This window comes from Anolis sagrei, chromosome X (genome assembly GCF_037176765.1).
Source record: "Anolis sagrei isolate rAnoSag1 chromosome X, rAnoSag1.mat, whole genome shotgun sequence".
Lineage (NCBI taxonomy): Eukaryota > Metazoa > Chordata > Lepidosauria > Squamata > Dactyloidae > Anolis > Anolis sagrei.
The window spans coordinates 85,700,481-85,722,854 of NC_090034.1; the positions used below are offsets into that span (position 1 = coordinate 85,700,481).

The 22,374-nt window shown below is 43.9% G+C and overlaps 1 protein-coding gene across 2 annotated transcripts in view; it reads right to left on the reverse strand.

The window, feature by feature from the left end:
* Nucleotides 1-6,862: 6,862 nt before the first annotated feature.
* GRIK3 (glutamate ionotropic receptor kainate type subunit 3) overlaps nucleotides 6,863-22,374 on the reverse strand; it is a 252,343-nt gene continuing 236,831 nt past the window's right edge. Inside the window, exons 14-16 of one of the 2 annotated variants that reach the window (XM_060784031.2) lie at nucleotides 16,398-16,620; nucleotides 15,497-15,747; nucleotides 6,863-13,370 (exon numbers count right to left, since the gene is read on the reverse strand). In XM_060784031.2, the coding sequence (XP_060640014.2) occupies nucleotides 13,176-13,370; nucleotides 15,497-15,747; nucleotides 16,398-16,620 (669 nt within the window). In that variant the 3' untranslated portion in view covers nucleotides 6,863-13,175. Of the gene's footprint in view, nucleotides 13,371-15,496; nucleotides 15,748-16,397; nucleotides 16,621-22,374 lie in introns of those variants that run through there. The other variant, XM_060784032.2, reaches the window with a different exon arrangement.

The window sequence follows — 22,374 nt, forward strand, 5'->3', positions numbered from 1 at the left end:
AGAGATGGAATCATTCATTACCAAGTCCTCCCAGATGGAAAGAACCTGAGAAACAGAAAGATAACAGATGGGTGGGTAGATAGATAGATAGATAGATAGATAGATAGATAGATAGATGAAAGAGATAAATAGATAGATTGATCGATAGATTGATAGATAGATGATATGTTTACTGGGTGGGTGGACAGGCAGACAGATTATAGGCAAATAGATGATAGGTCAATTGGATAGATAGATAGATAGATAGATAGATAGATAGATAGATAGATAGATAGATAGATAGTAGAGGGATAGACGTATGGATGGATGGATGGATGGATGGATGGATGGATGGATGGATAGATGAATGATAGGTAGACTGGATGGATGGACAGGCAGACAGACAGATGATAGGCAGATAGATGATAGGTAGACTGGGTGGATGGATGGATGGATGGATGGATAGATTAGATAGATAGATAGATAGATAGATAGATAGATAGATAGATAGATAGATAGATAGATAGAATAGGCAGATTGAATTGACAGACAGATATGCAGATGATAGGTAGACAGAATGGATGGATAGACAAATAGATGGTAGGTAGATAGATAGATAGATAGATAGATAGATAGACAGATAGTGTAAATAAAATAGATGACAGGCAGATAGATGATTGGTAGACTGAATGGATGATATGTAGATGGATGGGGAGAGAGAGGGGGGATGATATGTAGACTGGGTGGATGGATAGACAGACAGACAGGTGATAGGCAGATCAATGTTTCTCAACCTGGGTGTCTGGATCCCTGGGGGTCACAATGAGGGTGTCAGAGGGGTCACCAAAGACCATCAGAAAGCACAGTATTTTCTGTTGGTCATGGGGGTTCTCTGTGGGAAGTCTGGTCCAACTGTATCATTGGTGGGTTTTGGAATGCTCTGTGATTGTAGGTGAACTATAAATCGCAACAACTACAACTCTCAAATGTCAAGGTCTATTTTCCCCAAACTCCACCAGTGTTCACATTTGAGCATATTGAGTATTTGTGCCAAGTTTGATCCAGATCCATCATGGTTTGAGTCCACAGTGCTCTTTGAATGTAGGTGAACTACAATTCCAAAACTCAAGGTCAGTGCCCACCAAACCCTTTCAGTATTTTCTGTTGGTCATGGGAATTATGTGTGCCAAGGTTGGTTCAATTCCATCGTTGGTGGAGTTCAGAATGCTCTTTGATTGTAGGTGAACTGTAAATCTCAGCAACCACAACTCCCAAATTACAAAATAAATCTCCCCTAACCTGTGATCAAATTTGAGTGTATCAGGTATTTATGGCAAATTTGGTCCAGTGAATGAAAATACATCCTGCATATCAGATATTCACATTATAATTCACAACGATAGCAAAATTACAGATATGAAGCAGCAACCAAAAATAATTGTATGGTTGGGAATCACCACAACATGAGGAACTGCATAAATGGGTCGCAGCACTAAGCAGGTTGAGAAACACTGAGATAGATGATAGGTAGACTGGATAGATAGATAGATAGATAGATAGATAGATAGATAGATAGATAGATAGATAGATAGATAGATAGATGATAGGTAGACTGGAGATGATATGTAGACTGGGTGGATCGATAGACAGGCAGACAGACAGATGATAGGCAGATAGATGATAAGTAGACTGGATGGATGGATGGATGGATAGATAGACAGGCAGACAGATAGATGATAGGCAGATTGGATGGACAGACAGGCAGATGATAGGTAGACTGGATGGATGGATGGATGAATAGAGGCAGATAGATGATAGGTAGACTGGATGGATGGTATGTAATGGATGGATAGAGAGCACGAGATAGATCGATAGATAGATAGATGATCAATAGATAGATGATAGATAAATAGATAGACAGATAGACAGACAGATTGATCAATAGATGATAGGTAGATAGATTATAGGTAGACTGGATGGATGGAGCGGGGCGGTGATAGAGATGAGAATTGGAGAAATGCTTCTCCATGTTGATTTTCATCGAATAAGCAAAGAGCCAGAAACTTTGTTAATAATCTTTAAACAGAAGGCTTTTTCTTTGTAAAAAAAGAAAAAAATCTTGTGGAGTTTGGCTGGCTTTTATCAAGGTAATGAGCTATTTTAATTGCATTTAGGCACATCAAACAGATGAAGGGAGATAAACAGGTTCTTTTCTCCGCCGGTGCTTTGAGCCAGTGGGGAAGCGGCATTTGATGCAAACACCTCCTCTTCATGAAAGACAAAGTCTCAGATAAGGAAAAAAGGAGGGGGGGGGGTCTAACCATGCAGCAGAAGGCACCCTTCCTTCCACCAGGCCCACTCCAACACACTTCAGACACATTGAAGGGCCTCCCCTTAGGAGCCAATGAAAGCAACGGCTGAAATAGTGAAGATATGCAAAGTTCCGAAGAACACATAATGCACATTCTGGGGGCATTGCACAAGGGACTTCCTCAGCTCATGGTTGCATTTCATGTATATAACCTTTTCAGTCTTAAAGTTCGGAGCCATCGGTGGCGCAGTGGGTTAAACCCCTGTGCCGGCAGGACTGAAGACTGACAGGTTGCAGGTTCGAATCCAGGGAGAGGCGGATGAACTCCCTCTATCAGTTCCAGCTCCTCATGCTGGAACATGAGAGAAGCCTCCCGCAAGGATGATAAAGCATCAAATCATCTGGGCATCCCCTGGGCAACGTCCTTGCAGATGGCCAATTCTCTCACAACAGAAGCGACTTGCAGTTTCTCAAGTCGCTCCTGACACGACCAAAAGTCTTAAAGTTAGTCTTGAATGGGACACACATAGTATTCCTATAAAAGCCTCTTCCAAGGCATTTTATACCATACACCCAAGGAAGAGGACTTTAAGCTGCATCTGCAGCATCGAATGAATGTGGTTTGGTACCACTTTAACTGCTATGGCTCAACACTATGGGATCCTGGGAGTTGTAGTTTGCCGAGGTCTTTAGGCTTCTCTGCCAAAGAGTGCTGGGGCCTCACAAAACAACAAATCTCAGGAATCCATAGCATTAAGCCATGGCAGTTAAAGTGGTGCCAAACTGCATTCATTTGACAATACAGATGCACCTGAGGGCATCGATATGTCTACAACAAGCCTGGGCAAACGTTGGCCCTCCGGGTGTTTTGGACTTCAACTCCCACAATTCCTAACAGCCTACCAGATGTTAGGAATTGTGGGAGTTGAAGTCCAAAACACCAGTCCTGGGCTATATCATTTTGTTGCCTCAACGCATGGCATGGTTTCAGAAATCAGGCCAAAGATATGTGCAAAATGACTAGCTGACAATCTCTATTTCACTGTTTTGTTGAAACTTGATATTCTATGTGGTTTTCATGAAAGATTTTAAGAGAGGAAATCAGAATGATGATTATAATGATGATGGTAATAATAATAATAATAATAATAATAGTAATAATAATAATAATAATAATAACAGCAACAGTATGTTAAAAAATGGAAAAATACGTTCCTGGTTTGAAAGTGTTATTTTCTATCTAATTGTGTGACCCTGACTTTGAAAGTCATTGTTGTATTCTAGAAGCTTTGTTTTTGTGGCTTCCACAAACTAGGTTGAATTGGTTGAGACTCTATGATGAGATAATCATTCAAAATGTGCTGCAGGATGTCCTTCCCACAAAGACAAAGTTTTTGCAGTTTAATACATTTTCCCCATGTGTTTATGATAGAACCAATTAGGAAATGACATTTTAAACCCAGGATCAAAAATTGTATCACATTGTGTAATATCTCCCCCCACCCCCATTATATGGTTCTGCCCTTCAGAAAACAGTCAGAGGTCTCCTGTATAGACTACTGCAACATACTCTACATGGAGTTGCCTTTGAAGACTGTTCGGAAGCTTCAGTTGGTCCAACGGGCATCAGCAGGGTTGATCACCAAAGCGGCGGACAGAGAGAGGACATTCCTCCTGTTGCGTCAGCTCCACTAGCTGCCAGTCTGCTACCGATTACAATTCAAAGTGCTGGCTTTAGAGTGTAAAGCCCTAAATGGTTCTGACCTAGCTTACTTGTTTGAACGTATCTTTCCCTAATCACCTTGGAGATTAAGACCATCTGAGGAGGCCCTGCTTTTGGTTCCACCTTGCTCGCAAGCGCGATTGGTGGGGAAGAGAAGGGCCTTCTCAGTGGTGGCCCTCTTGGCTATGGAACTCCCCAGAGACATTAGATCACCCCTCTCCCTCCTAGCCTTCAGAAGAAAAGTAAAAACTTGTCTTTGGGATCAGACGTTTGGAAAATAGTGCAGTGCAATAACAGATTTGGACTATGTGCAATGACTGGAATGGCTTGGACTACTATTATTGATGGCATGATTTTAATATAAAATGTAATGTTTTAAATGCTTAATGTGTAGTAGTTTTAATTTAATTCTAATTTTAATTTTAATGTTATTGTAATTGTATGTGTTTTGAGGCACTGAATAATTGCTTATATGTAAGCCTCCTTGAGCCCCTTTTGGGGTAGAGAAAAGCAGGATAAATAGAGTAAATAAATAAATTCAATTGAGAGAATTCATTCCCCTTACATTTTCCGCCACAAGACCTCTTGAACTCACCTGAATTTTCATTCCTATCCTTTCCCTTTCCCTTTGTAGAACAATCATGAGACGAGCTGTTTAATAGTGGCACTCTCTGCTTTGGAATTCAGTGGAAGCTCCTTCTTCGGAGGCTTTTACATAAACAGAGGCTGGATGTCTATCTGTTGGGGGTGCTTTGAATGTGATTTTCTCGCATGGCAGAAGAGGGTTATTAATTTTTTTTATTTGAAACATTTCTATTCCACCCTTCTCATCCTGAAGGGGACTCAAGGCAGAGCACAACATATATATGGTGAGAATTCCATGCCAGAACATAGCATAACTATAAATATACACAAACACTAAAATCAGTTATATCTATTTTAATATCAGTTGTTTTAAACCATTTCAAAACACCATGTTGGCTCCAGTTAGCGGAGTGCGTTTCCTATTATGGACTCACTGCCCCAAAGGCTTGGTCCCATAGCCAGATTTTACCATCTTTCTGAAGGACAGGAGGGAGGGGACTGATCTAATTTCACCAGGAAGAGAGTTCCATAGCTGGGGGGGGGGGGGGAATCATTGAGAAGGCCCTGTTTCTCATCCTCACCAAACGTGCCTATGGTGGTGGTGCGACCAAGATCAGGGCCTCCCCAGAAGATTTTAGTCTTCATAGTGATTTGTAAAGGAAGATGCTTTTCAGACAGGTAAACCGTGCCGGGGCTATTTAGGCTGGACTGAGTGTCTCATATGGTCTTTTCCAACTCTAATATTCTATTATTCTATTTATCTATTGGGCTTACCTGTTGGAAGAATTGTATAGGCTTGAAAATTCAAAGCAAAATAAAACAAGACCAGTGGATTATATGGGGATTTTTGCAAAGAATGATCTCCAACACAACTTGTGTGACCGCATCTCTGTATACAAACCCACACGATCTCTCCGTTCATCTGGAGAGGCCCTGCTCGTGATCCCACCTGCATCTCAGGCGCGATTGGTGGGGACGAGAGAGAGGGCCTTTTCGGTGGTGGCCCCTCGACTCTGGAACTCTCTCCCTAAAGACATCAGACAGGCCCCAACTCTGGCAGTCTTTAGGAGGAGCTTGAAGACGTGGTTGTTCCAGTGTACCTTTCCGGAATAATGATCTCATAGCACTTTGTCCTCCAAAGCACTTTACATTTTTAGGTCTAGGTTCTTGTGGGGGTTTTCGGGCTATAGGGCCATGTTCTAGAGGCATTTCTCCTGACGTTTCGCCTGCATCTATGGCAAGCATCCTCAGAAGTAGTGAGGTCTGTTGGAATTAGGACAATGGGTTTATATATCTGTGGAATGGCTGGGGTGGGGCAAGGAGCTCTTCCCTGCTGGAGCTAGGTGTGAATGTTTCAACTGACCACCTTCATTAGCATTTGAAGGCCTGGCTGAGCCTGGGAAAATCCCCTGTTGAGAGGTGTTAAGATGTGCCTGGTTGTTTTCCTCTCTGCTGTTTTGCTGTTGTAATTTTAGAGTTTTTTAATACTGGTAGCCAGATTTTGTTCATTTTCATGGTCTGCTCGTATGCCCTCCACAAACGCCACTATCACCTTTTTGGCCATGTCCCAGCATTACTTCCAATTTTAACTTTACATTTGGCCTTCCTACTGTTTTAATTGTGTGTTGTCTTATTGATAATGTTGTATATTTTATTGTCTATGTTTTTATTTTTAATTGCTTGTACTGTTGTTATTATTGCTTGTACTGTTGTATTTTGGGCTTGGCCTCATGTAAGCCACACTGAGTCCCTTGGGGAGATGGTAGCGGGGTACAAATAAAGTGTTATTTATTTATTATTATTATTATTATTAGTGAGTATTTTTTTAAAAAAGGAAAACTCGCTGCAATGTCTGACCTGCTGTGTGTCATAGCTTGAATTGAGCCTTTCATTTGTTGAAGCAGATTTTGCAACACTTTCCAGAACCATGTGGTCCAGTTGGACTGCACCTCCCAGCATCCTATGCATAAAAGCTATACTTTGAGGCCAACGGACCTGATATTTTAGAAATTGCTGCCCAAATACACAAGCTAGTATATCCCTGGCTCACCTGTTTTGCAAATACCGGATTTGGGCGCAGCATCTGGACATTGCAACGCTCGAAATGCCAATCCTTGAAGAAAGAACCTGGGTTTTGGCTTCTTTTAAAGAAATTATGATATTTTTATTTAAAATTTAAAACAATGTCACCTCATACAGCAAACTGTGCACTTGGATAGATCACAGTGTTCTTCAAAAAGGAAAATAACCAGAGATTTCTCTCCTTTGTTTTCAAAACTTTTAAACTCATTTTTTTATTTGTTTCATTTTTTGGAAATTGGTTTTATTTATTTATTTACATCTGCCTAGAATGAGCTGCAAGTAACACAGTTACTATGAAACCAAAAATCATTACAAAATGCTTTTGTTTTGTTTTGTTTTTTACCCAAAAAAACCCTCTATATTCATAGAAATTTTCTGCAGAAATTCCACAAAAGAAGTTGTTCCTTCTGAATGTCGTCAGTTGGTTGTGGTTCTTGTTGTTGTTGTTGTTGTTGTTGTTGGCAGAAAGTGGACTGGGTTCCCACAAAACAATGGCCAGTTTGGGACTTCCTTTGCCAAACCGTCCTCACATGGCGATGAGACGAGATGGTTGCCCAAGTAAAATTAAACATCGGTGACCAAACGAACGTGAGTTTATTGTGGTTTGTGAGAAGAGAACACGGGTTTGTTTGTTTTTTATGGAACTGGACTCGCACTTTTGCAAGAGTCTGCCAGTCATGAGCTCATTACTGTCCAAGGTTGAGAGGGTCCTCAAGAGGTCATCTAGTCCATCCCTCTCAAAAGGAGGCAAGCAGGGAGCATTGCTCAGGGGACTCCCCTGCAAGCATTGGCCAGCATCCCTTGGCATTTGCTGGCCGTCTCCAAAGCAGAAGGAGCCTCTATCTCCATCTTCCGGGGCACTGCCCTGGAGAGGTTTCCAGCCATAAGAAAGAGCAGCGGGTTTCATTCCAATCCCATCTCAGGTCCCTCAGATCGGCCTCCTGCCCTTTTGCACACTCAAAAGACAGACTCCCCAAATGCTTCTGCATGGCATTCCCAAATACAAACACATTGAATAGCAAGCCATTGGGTATGGATAAGTTGTGATGTAGTCACTCAACCCAGCAAGGAAATTGGAATGACATTTTCCAACCCATCAACTTACGACATGCGCCCATCCCCACTCGATGGCCCTTATGGTCTCTTCCAATTCTATGATTCTATGACCCCCAGAAAAGCATGGCACCTTCCACCCCATAATCCCCTTCTGATCCAAAAAAATCATCCACTTATACACCCATCATCCACTGAATGGCTCTTATGATCTCTTCCAACTCTATGCTTCTACGACCGCCGAAAAAGCATGGCACCTTCCAATCTATGACATAATCCACTTATGCACCCATCATCCACTGAATGGCCCTTATAGTCTCTTCCACCTTTATGATTCTATGACCCCCAGAAAAGCATGGCACCTTCCAACCCATCATCCACTTATGACATCATCCACTTATGCACCCATCATCCACTGAAAGGCCCTTATGGTCTCTTCCACCTTTATGATTCTATGACCCCCAGAAAAGCATGGCACCTTCCAACCCATCATTCACCTATGAAATCATCCACTTATGCACCCATCATCCACTGAATGATGGGTCTCTTCCATCTTTATGATTCTATGACCCCTAGAAAAGCATGGCACCTTCCAACCCATCATACACTTATGACATCATCCACTTATGCACCCATCATCCATTGAATGGCTCTTATGGTCTCTTCCACCTCTATGATTCCATGATCCCTGGAAAAGCATGGCACCTTCCAACCCATCATCCACTTATGACATCATCCACTTATGCACCTATCATCCACTGAATGGCTCTTATGGTCTCTTCCACCTCTATGATTCCATGATCCCTGGAAAAGCATGGCACCTTCCAACCCATTATCCACTTATGGGATCATCCACTTATGCACCCATCATCCACTGAATGACTCTTATGGTCTCTTCCACCTCTATGATTCCATGATCCCTGGAAAAGGATGGCACCTTCCAACCCATTATCCACTTATGACATCATCCACTTATGCACCCATCATCCACTGAATGACTCTTATGGTCTCTTCCATCTCTGTGATTCCATGATCCCCAGAAAAGCATGGCACCTTCCAAGCCATTATCCACTTATGACATCATCCATTTATGAACCCATCACCCACTGAATGGCCCATATGGTCTCTTCCAACTTTATGATTCTACAAACCCAGGACAAGATGGCACCTTCCAACCCATCATCCACCTATGATCTAGCAAAACCTCCAGGTCATTCTGGGCTCTTAAAAACCTTTCATGGGGAAATGAAGGGAAAGAGTTGCTCAAACATGGCTGGTCGAAAGGAAAGGAAGTGTCTGTGTGTGCAAGGCAATCGCAAGATTACGGCAACATGGGAAGAAGAGAAGGAAGATCCCTCTGTGTTGTGTGAAGTACGGAGACTGTGTCTTTTAGGCCTTACCTAAACTCACCTGGATGCAAGACAGGCCCAGGTGGTTTTTCAAAGGGCTCTAAGAACCATCAAAAGATGGTAGCTTTGCTTCCTGAATTGGCTGAAGCATGCTTGCAATAAAAAAGGACAAACAATAAAATAAAATAATAATGCATAAAACCAGCACCTGTTCATGACAGTGCCTTCTGACCACTGTTAATAAAAAGGACTTTGCAAGCCATACATCCATGGCTGAGCAACAGAGACATGAAACTGGGGAACAATGGAAGCTGATGGAGAATGAGGAGCTGAGGGATAAACATGCTACTTAAAACTAGTTTAATCTATTTAGGCATTTATTTATGTCCTCCTCCCCCAAGAGAACTCTCACTATAGGGTGTCTATAGGACAAAGTTTTGCCTGGTTAGATGAGGCAGTTTCGGGAGGAGGAAGATTATCCAGTTCAGTGCTGGCTTGTGCCCTTTGAAAAGAGATCTGCTGAAAGGAGGAGATGCAGAGGAGAGGGTTAGGAGGGAAGGTGTAAGTAATAAAAAAGGTGTGAACATGAGAAGAATTTGCCCCTTTCCTGAACAGGTTGATCTCTTCTGCTTCTACCCTCTTGTTCTTTGGTTTCAATACATTCAAGAGACCTACGGTTTTCACTACTTACAATCACATTGGCATCAGGAAATGCAATGCAAGAACTACAACATGAGCCTTTTGGAAACTGGGTTGGTGGGGACGAGAGAAGGGGCCTTCTCTGTGGTGGCCCCTCGACTCTGGAATACCCTTCCAAAAAGAGATTAGATTAGCCCCCACCCTTCAATCCTTCCATTCCGACCTTAAAACATGAATGCTCAGACAGGCCTTTGTAGGCTGAATGGGCCCATATGAAGATGACACTCGGCACCGTGTGAATTGATGCCAGTTAATTTTATGTTGTTTTAAAATTGTATTATTTTGATTTTATGCTACATGTGTTGATGGGGATTGTTGTCATAATTTTATGTGACTTGTTTTATATCTTTGTACCATTTTTACCTGTTGTATGTTATATGTGTATCTTGGAGTGCCTTGTAGGCCGCCCCGGGTCCCTTTGGGGAGATAGTGGTAGGCTATAAATAAGTTTTTATTTATATTGCTAGCCATCCCCTGCCACACGTTGCTGTGACCCACATGGGGGTTCTGTGTGGGAAGTTTGGCCCAATTCTATCGTTGGTGGGGTTCAGAATGCTCTGTGATTGTAGGTGAACTATAAATCCCAGCAACTAGAACTCCCAGATGTCAAGATTCTATTTTCCCCAAACTCCACCAGTGTTCACATTTGGGCATATTGAGTATTCGTGTAGAGTTTGGTCCAGATCCATCATTATTTGAGCCCACAGTGCTCTCTGGATATAGGTGAACTACAACTCCAAAACTAAAGCACACTGCCCACCAAACCCTTCCAGTATTTTCTGTTGGTCATGGGAGAACTGTGTGCCAAGTTTGGTTCAATTCCATTGTTAGTGGGGTTCAGAATGCTCTTTGATGGTAGGTGAACTATAAATCCCAGCAACTACAACTCCCAAAAGACAAAATCAATTTTTGGGGGTGAAAGACATACATTGGGTTGTTAGGTGTCCTGTGTCCAAATTTGGTGTCAATTCGTCTAGTGGTTTTTGAGTTTTGTTAATCCCACAAACAAACATTACATTTTTATTTATATAGATTTGTATTTATATATTTTGGAGGTTGCATTGCAGCAGCAGTGATGGGTTCCCAAGTCAGCTAACTGATGTATCTGCTTTAGGTCTTAGTGTGAACTTCGACAGAGCAATTCAAAATGCTGCTGATCCTACTATGGGACCAGGGCTTGACTCCTTCGATCACAATTGTAATGAATGAATTCAGACTCAGAACAAGCTCATTGACCCCAAAAGGGGATTCCCTGTCAGTGACAACCAAATATGCCATTCTCTATACATTCCGCTGTTCCTCTTAAAACTGCTGGTTTAATCAAGAATTAATTAGTGACTGATGCAACAAATTAAATCCCCACCTTCTTGACATTGGCATGAGATTAATTTTCTAACCATCAATATTAAGAAATCATTACCTTCCAAGGGCGGATAATGGAAGGATTTCACAGCTGGGTTTGGGGGGAAAAGCTAATCTGCGAACGATGCACAAGGGCTGTAGCCTCGGTGTTGGGCTGGTTGACCAAACATAGCATATGGCACACAAGCATCTTCCATTTCTAACCCTGCCACATTTCTAAACCTGAAGAAAAAACTCAGTAAGAAGAAGGATGAAGTGTAATGGGAAGAATATTTGGGGAGAAAAATGTCTAAAAAGTGTTTCTTGGTTGTTGGAAACACTGACGAGATGAATAGTTGCAATTCTAATATATTCTACAGAAAATGTGTATAGACATAAAGAATTTTCTGTGCAGTAACAATATTTTGCACATAATTATTTTCTGCACAGAAAATGCTGCCATGTGTGCAAAGGAAACATGTGCAGAATAAATCCTGATCTGAAAATCCTCTTTGAAAATGGCATTTTCTTGCAGCAGGATGAAAATTGCTAAAATTACACATTGCTTCTTCCTTGAAGAGTACTATGAGTGAAGAACTGTATCCTTTTGCAGAACATTGGTGCCTGATATCTTTCAACTGGTTTGGAAGTGCCAAACTGGGCAGCCTCAGGAACAAGGAGAACGGCTTCTACTCTGGATTTTACCCCAGGATGAGAATGGCACATTCCAACCCATCATCCACTTACGTGTTTGGAAATGGCAGGAAATGGAAAAGGGGGGAAGGGCTACAGAAGAAAAGAAAGCGTCAGCTAAGCGGCCATACAGTGGGGAAAACACCATTCATTGCATCAGACTTTTCCCAATTGCAATGAAATGGTTTTCAGTGGGAGGCGATTGAGGCTCTAGTCCTGCACTCACAGACTTAGGAGCAAGCTTCTCACCCCCAGGTGGATGGGCTTTATAGTACCTAAGCAGAGGTTTCCACTTTCTGTGCCAGAAGAATACCGAGAGATACAGTCACTTCTAGGCTTGGTTAGCCTTTGATCCCATTGCATGGAATGTCACCCCGTCTTGCCCATATCAATTTTGCCCACTTCCCAAGACGTCCCTTTGCCCACCCATACCACCATTAACTTACCCCCAGTTTTCCATGCTTCCCTTCTTCCCTCAGAGTCTAGATCTTGTGTGGTCTGCAAGCAGGAGCGCATGAGACCAACCTATGCCAAGAGCAACGACCTCATGATCAATCCCTTCTTGGACCCACTACCACCACAAAGCAGAGGACATATTGGTACCCTCATGAACCCCCTCTTGGCTTCCCTTCCCTATCCACTTGTCTTGTTGCTTCTGTTCAAAGGGAGAGATTTCCATGGCTCCCTTCTTCCCACTCATTCTGCCACAAGGGAGCAGGCCTGTGGGGTCCCTGCTGAGGTGCTGCCAGAGAAGCTGAGGTTCAGAAGAGCACTGAGGTATCAGGTCACAGTTTGGCCCCTCTTTGAGGAGGCTGTGGCTTTGACAAGAGGTCCTCCTTTGACCCTCCCCTCCCATTCCATCACCACAAACCCATGGCTGGTGGGATCCGGTCCAGAGTTTGGCCCCACACCAAAGGTCATTTTGTTTATTGCCATACTTTGAAATTAACCCTTGGATCCAGGGCTTGGCTAGTTGTCTCCACACCAGACTGGCCAGCCCTCCCCTCTTTCTGCCATGTTTGGTTTCTCAGTCGTTTGATATGTAAACATCAACACTTTGTGGCATCTCTTGAGTGAGCAAGGAGGATGTGGAGGAGGCTCCAAAAGCTAAAATGTTTCAAGCTTGGCTTCAAAAACCAGGCAGGTGAAGGTAATCCCAAAACGGAGATGACACAGTTCGTGCTCTCAAGTCCTCCCAGGACGATGGCTGGCGTTGTATCCAAGGCTTTGCTTCTAGAAAGGAAACCCTGATCTCGGCTCTTTCTCTCCTTCTGGAATATGGCCGGGCCTTCTTTTTCCTTGGTCTCCCACCCGTATCCAGCTCGGGCCCCCCCACCCCCAGTCTGCACCCCATGTTCTGCTATGGAAACACGGGGGTCATACCCGTGTTACAGGTCATGTTGTCCTTGCCGGGAAGCCTCCGGTCATTGAAGGTGTGCATGTTGATCACAGCATCTGTCTTGACCATGACTGGAGGCTGGGGCTTGTGTTTCACACGCCGGTGGCAGGTGAGTGACAGCCGGATCTCATCCGCCATGGCGCTGCAGAAGGAGCGCTGCAAAAGGGAGAAAAGGTACAGGCTTGGTTGCTCTGAACTCAGAATTGAGGCTGGAAGGTGAACTGAAAATATCTGTCCATGAACATCCTCAATCATGGTGCCTCAAACATCTGCTCAAAAGTCAGGATGTTATGAAAGACCCACGGACAGGTCAATGGGACTCAAAGATAAAGGGACATTGTTACATGAGAGATAACCAGAATGGAGAGTGAAATATTCTAGATCCCATGACTAGCAGCATCACTGCAACAATGTGTTGCTCAAAGTGCTTATACTTTGGACCAGCACCCCCAGTCTCACCTGATTTCTCAATTGAATGAAGATTGGATCTGGCTAGAACAGGCATGGGCAAATTCGGCCCTCCAGTTTACCAGTTGTTGGGAATTGTGGGAGTTGAAGTCCAAGACACGTGGAGGGGCTAGGTTTGCCCATGACTGGGTTAGAACATACATGGGAGGCCACTAAAAAGGAATCTCCAGGTAAGAAACCTATTTTAAAACCCAGAAAACCACCCCCGTTGGTCAAAATGATCAGAACTGGGCTCAAAGGATGCTTATGTGTCCACCCCAGGTGAAGGGCAGCTTCCTACGTGCAATTTACGGGACTTCTTTTTAAAAGGAATTTATGTTCTTGCCCTTTCTAAGAGCTTCTTCGGTATTATTAACACTAGTCAAATGTAGCTCCACCTTCTGTCCCCGGAAGGAGTGAGAATGAGAGGTGGTTCGTTGTCATGTTGACGAGACTCAGGCATGTTTAGCCCAGAGGAGAGAAAGGGAGACCATTGGCTAGTCTGTTGTTGCATAGGAAAGGACTTATTTTCCACTGTTGCAGGGCCCAAACCAATGGACTCAAATTACAACTAAGAAGATTCAAAGTAAACATCAAGAAGAACATTTTGACAGTAGGAGGTTCTAAACATATGAAGGTTGAATGAAAAGTGATGCCTCTACCTTCATAACTCCTCAACAGATGGCAATACTGGTATGAGGCAGGTACCTGCTTGTTAAGTAGACTCTCCTCTACAGTTCTGTTTTGGCGGAAAGCCTTAGCATTGAATGGTTGTGTTGTTAAAGTGCAAAATATTGAACTCTGCATAGACGGTCGGTCAATGCGACATAAGCAACGTGCAGCCACTGAATTCTTGACAGCAGAAGGTGTCACCCCAAAGAAGATTCATCAGGGAATGCAAGCTGTTTATGGTGATTGTGTTGGTGTCAGTACTGTACGTTGTTGGGCGAGAAAGTTTAAAGATGTTGAAGTGACACCTTCTGCTGTCAAGAATTCAATGACTGCACATTGCTTGAATAGCATTGCCCGACCGTCTGCACAGGGTTCCATACTTCACACTTTAACAACACAACCGTTCAATGCTAAGGCTTCCCAACAAAATGGAACTGTAGAGTTTAGTCTACTGAATAAGTCAGTACCTGCCGCATACCAGTACTGCCATCTGTTGAGGAGTTACGAAGGTGGATGCTTGCCATAGATGCAGGCGAAATGTCAGGAGAAAAATTGCCTCCAGAACATGGCCATATAGCCCGGAAAAACCTACAATAACCCGTGGATGAATTACTTTTCATTCAACCCTCATAGGACAGACTAGCATGGGAAGCTAATGGTAGAAGTCTTGTATTGGAACCTGGATGGACATTAGGAATTAACTAGTGATGGATTCCTGTTTTCACAGGTTTAAACACTGAAGATCACCTCTTAATCTTATGATTCTGGTTTTGGATCTATGAACTTGAAAACAATCTGAGAGTTGGAACACCCATAGGATGGATGAACAAGACTACATGAAGCTGGCAGAAGAGAAATCTGGAAGCTCATGGGATTATCTTTAAACATCTGAAGGGCTTTCATGTAGAAAATTGAATCTTCTTGTTTTCTGCTGCTCTGGAAACTAGGACCTAATCCATACTTCAATACTTGGAAGAACCTTCTGATGACACTAAAACAGATGATATTGGGAATCTCTTTCTTTGGAACTTCATTGGATAGCTACCCCTAAGGGTTGCCTTAGCAGTGGGCCTTCTGTCCTGGGAAAGAGGGAACTGGACTAGATGATCTCAGCTGAAGGTAGCCTCCCATCCCCTCCAAACTCCCGATTCCCCAGCACTTACCTGTTCACGCTCTGCAGTTTTCCGCAGCTTGTAGATGAACTCAATGGTGGCTATAAAGATAGAGAGGACCAGGCCAGCTGCCAAGACAATGAAGAGCCCTCCAATGTTCTGGATCCCGAGGGCACTGGCCTCCTTGTTCTCTTCCTCTGGGCAGCCGTTGCTTCGCCACCATTTGTCCTTCAAGGCATGCAGCTTGGCCTCTTCCTGGAGCTGGAGGATGGCAATGGTGATCTTGTCTCGGTAGGGAGAGCCTGAAGGTGGAGAAGGAAAAAGCAAAGTTCTTGCCACAGTTTGTACACCTTCAACTTACCTGTTGACCTATGGCAATACTATGGACTTTGTTGTGGTGGTGGGGTTCTTAGGGAAGAAATGCTATGAAATACAACATACAGCTCCTGGGATTTGTTGGTGTTTGCCATCCAAGTACTAAGAAGAGTTAATCAAGATCTGGAACCTTTAAGGTACCCAGGACCACAAAGGTTTTTTTTTTTAATTCCTTCTCTTAAATTCCTTCACTTTAATAATATATTTTTGGGGAGTTCATCTACAGGTGTGTTTCCTTCACTGGGCCAAAACCCCTTTAGGGATTCCAGCTACGTGAAGTTTCTTTCAAGACATCACAAGGGAATTTTGTTTGGGCTCAATCCTATTAGTTCATGTTAAGCGTATTGAATTGGTCACTGAATGGTGAGTAGAGAAATCCCATTGCTACCCTGTTGGGAGATGACAACAGGATCCAATAGGATAGTAATGAGGACCTTGATCTTCTGCAATTCAAATGAAGGACATTGCATGACCCTCAGGGTTGAGCTGAGAGCAATGGCTCTAAGGATGCTCTTGGCTTCCCCTGTGCCCCCCCCCCCGTGCCCCTTGTTCCCCCTTATGCCCCCCCACTGCTGACCCATGGGTGTGCCGATCCCATAGCCTTTGGTGTCGATCAGCCCTCCAATCTGGGTCAGGTTGCAGTTCCTCTGGGTGATGTACTCAATGGTAGTTGACTCCATCAGCAAGGCATAGTCAGAGGTGAGTGTGCGTTGGATTCCCTCCTCGTTGTTCTTCACCAGGGAGGAAGACTTGCTGCTCATGAAGGCCCACATCTTCTCAAACGTGGAGATTTTGGACTTCTGGAAAAGCAGAGAGAAAGAGGGAAACAGTGACCAGAGCACAATTAAGGCTGTGAATGTCTCTTTCTTTCAACTCTATATACCTCAAAGTACCACAGTGAGGCCTTTGTGATGAGTGGATTGAATGAAATTGTATGATTGGGGTCTGGCTAGGGCCTATTAAGGTCTGGCAAGACTGAATACACCATCTGAAAAATACTTGAAAATGGCATTATGGAGGAAGTGAAGAAATGATTAACTCTGACATGAAAAGTGCTAATGAGAAATCAAGAGAAACTGGCTTTTGAACTTTTAGTGTAAGCAACACATGCTTACATAGACAAAGACAATGTTAATTTAAGGAACAACTTATCTGTTTTGGAATTGATGAGGCGCCAGCAAGTCTGAGCGGAATGTCAGATGTTATCTAAACAACCAAATAATGGATAACCAAAAATTGTTACATAAGGAGATCCTTTTCCTTTTCCAAACTGTGCCAGATCTGTGAAGAATGCAACGTTTGAACCCCTGCCTCCTTCCAAGAAGCCTGATGGACTGAATGAAGAAGGATGGTGAGTATGAATGAGTGAATGAATGGATTATGAGTATATGTGGCATTTCCCCCTTTGTCTGTGCAACCAATATAGTTATTATAAAATCAGTACTGATTCTGTGTGAATACTTCTTTCTCCGAAAGTGCCTGATGCACTCTGTCCCACTGAAAATGGATTAAAGAACATTTTTAAGGTTCAAAAATATTAATGACACCTTCATCCTGGAGTATGTACTGATAGCAAAGGAAGGTCTATTTCCCCATAAATACCAAGGATACAGGATGAAGTCAGCCTGAGACCATCCCATGGCCAAGATTTGAGGGGAGCAGTGGATGCTGGTGGGCTTTTCAATGTTTCCTCTTTTTTCTCAGGGTCACAATAATTCCATCGCAAATAACAACAGCCAAGAGAACTCAACAAATCTGGTGATTCTGCCAATCAGTTCACCCAACGGAGAAACGTTTTTAAATTATAGCATTGGATGATCAGAGTGAACAATGAATATTCATTTTCATTGTGGACCCTAAGGGTAACTGTCTACAAAATTAATTATTGAACATTTAAATAAATAATAACATCCTTAATGAGTCTCCGGAGTCTGGCTTTCTATGGGATGTTTTATCTGCCATTTCCCAATCTCTTCATATTGTTTATTCAGAAAATAAAATAATGAGAAGCTGCCTTTTGAATGGGAAAGGCCAGAGAGCAACGCTCAATGAAGTAAGCAAACAGCCAGAGGAGGGGACCCTCATGTTCCTTTAAGAAGAGCCCTCACAGCCCCTTGGCCTCCATGGCTCACTTGCCAATAGATGGCTAAGGTGGTCAGTGGATTAGTGGCCACCAGACCTTGTGCTCCTTCCTTTAAATAAAGGTTATCTTTCTTGGAAAGCTTTCTTGGAATATTTGTATGTAGCTTAGGGTGATTTAAGTTTGGCCATCAGAAGTAATCTTTGAAGCCAGGCAGGGATCCAACACAGTTCAGAGAATGGTAGTCAACCTCAAGTTGAAGAGCCCCATGTAATTCTCTATGGAGGGTCGGCCTCCCCAAATCCCCAATGTCTAGGTTTGGAAAGAATATTTGCAAATGTACTATGGTTTGAATACAAATGTTGCATCAATGTTGTGTATATGGAGCAATTAAGTTTTTAGGGTTTTTTTTAAAAAAAATCTTTTCAGCTCAGACAGCACATTCTTTGTTCAAATATCTTTGCTCCCAGATTTGCAAACAGTCATCTGAAACTGCTCAGAAATTGTTGCCTTTTCCAGTACATCTACACTACAGAATTAAGGCAGATTCATAGAACCATAGAGCAAAAGATTTAGAAGATACCAAATGGGCCATCTAGTCCAACCCCTGCCATGCAGGAAAAGCACAAAGTACCCCTGATGGAGGGCCATCCAGCCTCTGTTTAAAAGCTTCCAATGAAGGGGGTTTCACCAGACTCCAAGGCAGAGAGTTCCAATCCTGAACAGCTATCCTTACAGTCACAACATTCTTCCAAATGTTCAGGTGGAATCTCCTTCCCTGTAATTTGAACCTTTTGCTCCAAGTCCTAGTTTCCAGGGCAGCAGAAAAGAAGCCTCCTCCTTTTTTACTTATGATATCCTTTCATATGTTTATGTTAATGAACACCACTACCCCACCCCTAATAAAAGAGAGACGTAGTTCTATCCCCAAGGAAGTCATAGTTTCTCAAGGGCGGAGTGCCAAATGAACTGCAATGGCTACCATCCCTGCAATCTCCCTCGAGTCTCCTAGGATCAGCAGCACCACTCCAACACCATGGCCCCCAATGCCTGAGCCAGTTTGCATCTGCAATCATCCAGAGCTCTGCTGGAGATCTCCTGATCAGACTACTACAATGTATCATACACCTCAATTTCCAGACTCTCTACCATACAAAGCATCTTTCTATATTTTTTCCCCTTTCTCGTATGAGAATGTTCATGAGCACAGACGAATTAATTTTTAAAAATAAAATAAATAAACCCCTTTGCGGATCTCAGCTCTCCATTGGAAAAAGGCTTAGAAAGAAACTTTGATTGCAATCCCATCACCAACAGACACTTCTGGGATTTTTCCTTTGTCTTCTCAACATGGGAAGATGTCTGAGACTCCAGCACTCATTATATTTGCATCCAGGACCTGCATAATCCTAACATTCATCTTTTCGGACTCTTGGTTTTCAGCATTTCATTACTGCACACCCTGTAGTTGACACAGCCTCTGGAGATGTCTCCGCTCCAGAGATAAACTCCCTTGGCTCATTGGAAGCCCCAGGGCTCCTTGCCCAGCTAGGAGGAGATCCTCAGCCACACATCATCACCTACTCCACCAATCAGTGCGCACACCGGCTAAGGTCCACCTCTCAGCCAATCGGAGGCTTAGGAAATGCTGGCAAGCTTCTTGGCACTGGCCAATCAGGGAGATGGGAGGGAATTTCAAACCCTAGCAATGTTAATGCATGAAAACTTTTATGTATAAACATGTCTGCTTTTTCATATGCTTTGCGCTGGTACCCTTTGAGTACACGTTGCTGTACAAGTGTCCTTTCTGCACACACTGAATAAATGCTTCTGTCATTTGCCTTCAACCTGCTGGGATTCCTGATTCCTGACTCAAAACATTCGTGGTTAGCGAAGCTTGCCAGGCATCCCCTGGAATCCACGGGTCCTTCAAAAACCTCAAATTTCCAGCATCATTTATACATGGTGATCATGTCTCCTCTCAACCTTCTCTTCTGCGGGCTAAACATACCCAGCTCCTCATTAGAATTCACGGTCCCCAGACCTTTGATCATTTTAGCTGCCCTCCTCTGGACACCTTCCAGCTAGTCAATATCCCTTTTAAACTTTGATGCCCGGAAATGGAAACAGTATTCCAGGTGAGGTAAAGTTTGGCACCACTTTAACTGTCTCATCTCAAAGCTCTGGGTCCTGGGGTTCTGACAAGTTTAGACCTTTCTGTGAAATAATCATAAAATCATTGAGTTGGAAAAGGCTGCATGGACCATCTAGGGCCCCTTCCACACAGATGGATAAAATCCACATTAAACTAGATTATATGGCAGTGTGGACTCAGATAACTCATTTCAAAGCAGATATTGTGGATTATCTGCCTTGATATTTTGGGTTATATGGCTTTGTGGAAGGGTCTTAGTCCAACCCCCTGCCAGGCAGGAAAAGCACAATGAAAGCACCCCCAGCAGATGGCCATCCAGCCTCTGTTTGAAAACCTCCAAAGAAGGAACATCCAAAGAGTGCTGGTGCCTCACCAAACTGCAACTCCCAGGATCCCATAATATGGAGGCATGTGAGTTAAAGTGGAAACCAAACTGCATTAACTCTACAATGAAGATGCACTCATAATCTCATTGTTTACATCTGTGAACCACAATAACCTTACCAATAATATCTGTTTACTAATATCTTTACTGAATTGTTACGAATCGCCTAGCATAGCACTTTATTGCTCTCTTTGCCCTACTTGCTGCTAACTTTCCAACTCAGCACTTTAACTTATTCCAATCCCTCCATGCCGCACTTTAGTTAGCACTTAGTGCTAGATCTGGGTCCCCTTGCACTTTAAGAACTTGCACTTTAAGAACTGCTCCAGTTTGCACGTGACTGCGACAACTATTGCACTTTGACATTGTAAACTCTATCAAAGTGTTTACCATCATTGCCCATGTGGTCCCCTATTCCCCTATTGTTATTGTCCTTGGTGCTAATTATCTGTGAAAGGGACAAGGGACAGAACAGGCTGGAGACTGTGGGAAATAATAAGGCCGGGGGGGGGGGGGAAGGGTATGGAAGAACATGGCAAAGTAAGATCTTAACTAGCCAAACAACCAATTATGGAACAGAAGCTAAGACCATGGAATTGGATTGCGGCATGGAGGAGAGGGGGTGTTCCACTAGCCGAGGAATCCCCATAGAAGTGGTGGTGGGGAAGGGGAGATGCGGGAAAAGGAGACCAATTCGGACTAGGGACCGTGCATCAACATTAGTAATTCCAAACCGGTCTCCTAACATGGTAAATTGGTGTAACCAGGATGGCGGTCCCTCTGGATTGAAGGTGGTGCTGTTGAACGCCAGATCTGTCAATGGAAAAACAACTTCCATCCAGGACTTAATCCTGGATGAGCGGGCAGATCTGGCATGCATCACGGAGACCTGGTTGGACGAAGCTGGAGGCGTGAATTTGACCCAGCTTTGCCCACCAGGTTTTTCCGTGCAGCATCAGCCGAGATCCGGAGGGCGGGGAGGCAGGGTCACAGTGGTCTATAGAGATTCTATCCCTCTGACCAGGGGCCCCATCCTGCAGTCAACAAATTTTGAATGCGTCCACCTGAGGGTGGGTGACCGGGACAGAATAGGGATTCTGCTAGTGTACTGTCCACCTCGCTGCACTACAGTCTCCCTACCTGAGCTAGCGGGGGTGGTCTCGAGCCTGGCATTGGAGTCTCAACGGCTCCTTGTGCTGGGAGACTTCAATGTCCATGCCGAGGCGGCCCTCTCAGGAGCGGCTCAGGACTTCATGTCTGCCATGGCAACCATGGGGCTGTCCCAACAAGTATCTGGCCCCACCCACTGTGCTGGACATACATTGGACTTAGTTTTCTGCCAGGGATGGGAGCAAGGTGGCGGTGTCGAGGAGTTGACCATCTCTCCGTTGCCATGGACCGACCACTTCCTGGTCAGATTTAGGCTCACTGCGCCCCCTAACCTCTGCAGAGGTGGAGGACCCATACTGCAAGCATCTGGGTTTGAGTGTGTCCACCTGAGGGTGGGGAACCGTGACAGTCTGGGGTTTCTGCTGGTGTACCGCCCACCCCGTGACCCAGTAGTTTCCCTGTCTGAGCTAGTGGAAGTGGTCTCCAATTCGGCCCTGGTCTCCCAGCGCTTGGTGGTGCTGGGAGATTTTAACATTCATGCTGAGACCTCTTTATCTGGCGCAGCTCAGGACTTTATGGCCGCCATGACGACCATAGGACTGTCGCAAATTATATCAGGACCCACCCATCAGGCTGGACATACTCTTGACCTAGTTTTTGTGGCGGACAGTGGAATGATCAGAGTGGAAGAACAAAACATCCTTCCAGTGTCATGGTCTGATCACTATCTGGTCAGTTTTAGACTCGCAGGGGTGGAGGACAAATTAAGATGGTCCGCCCCAGGAGACTGATGGATCCAGATGGATTCCTGAGGAATCTTGGGG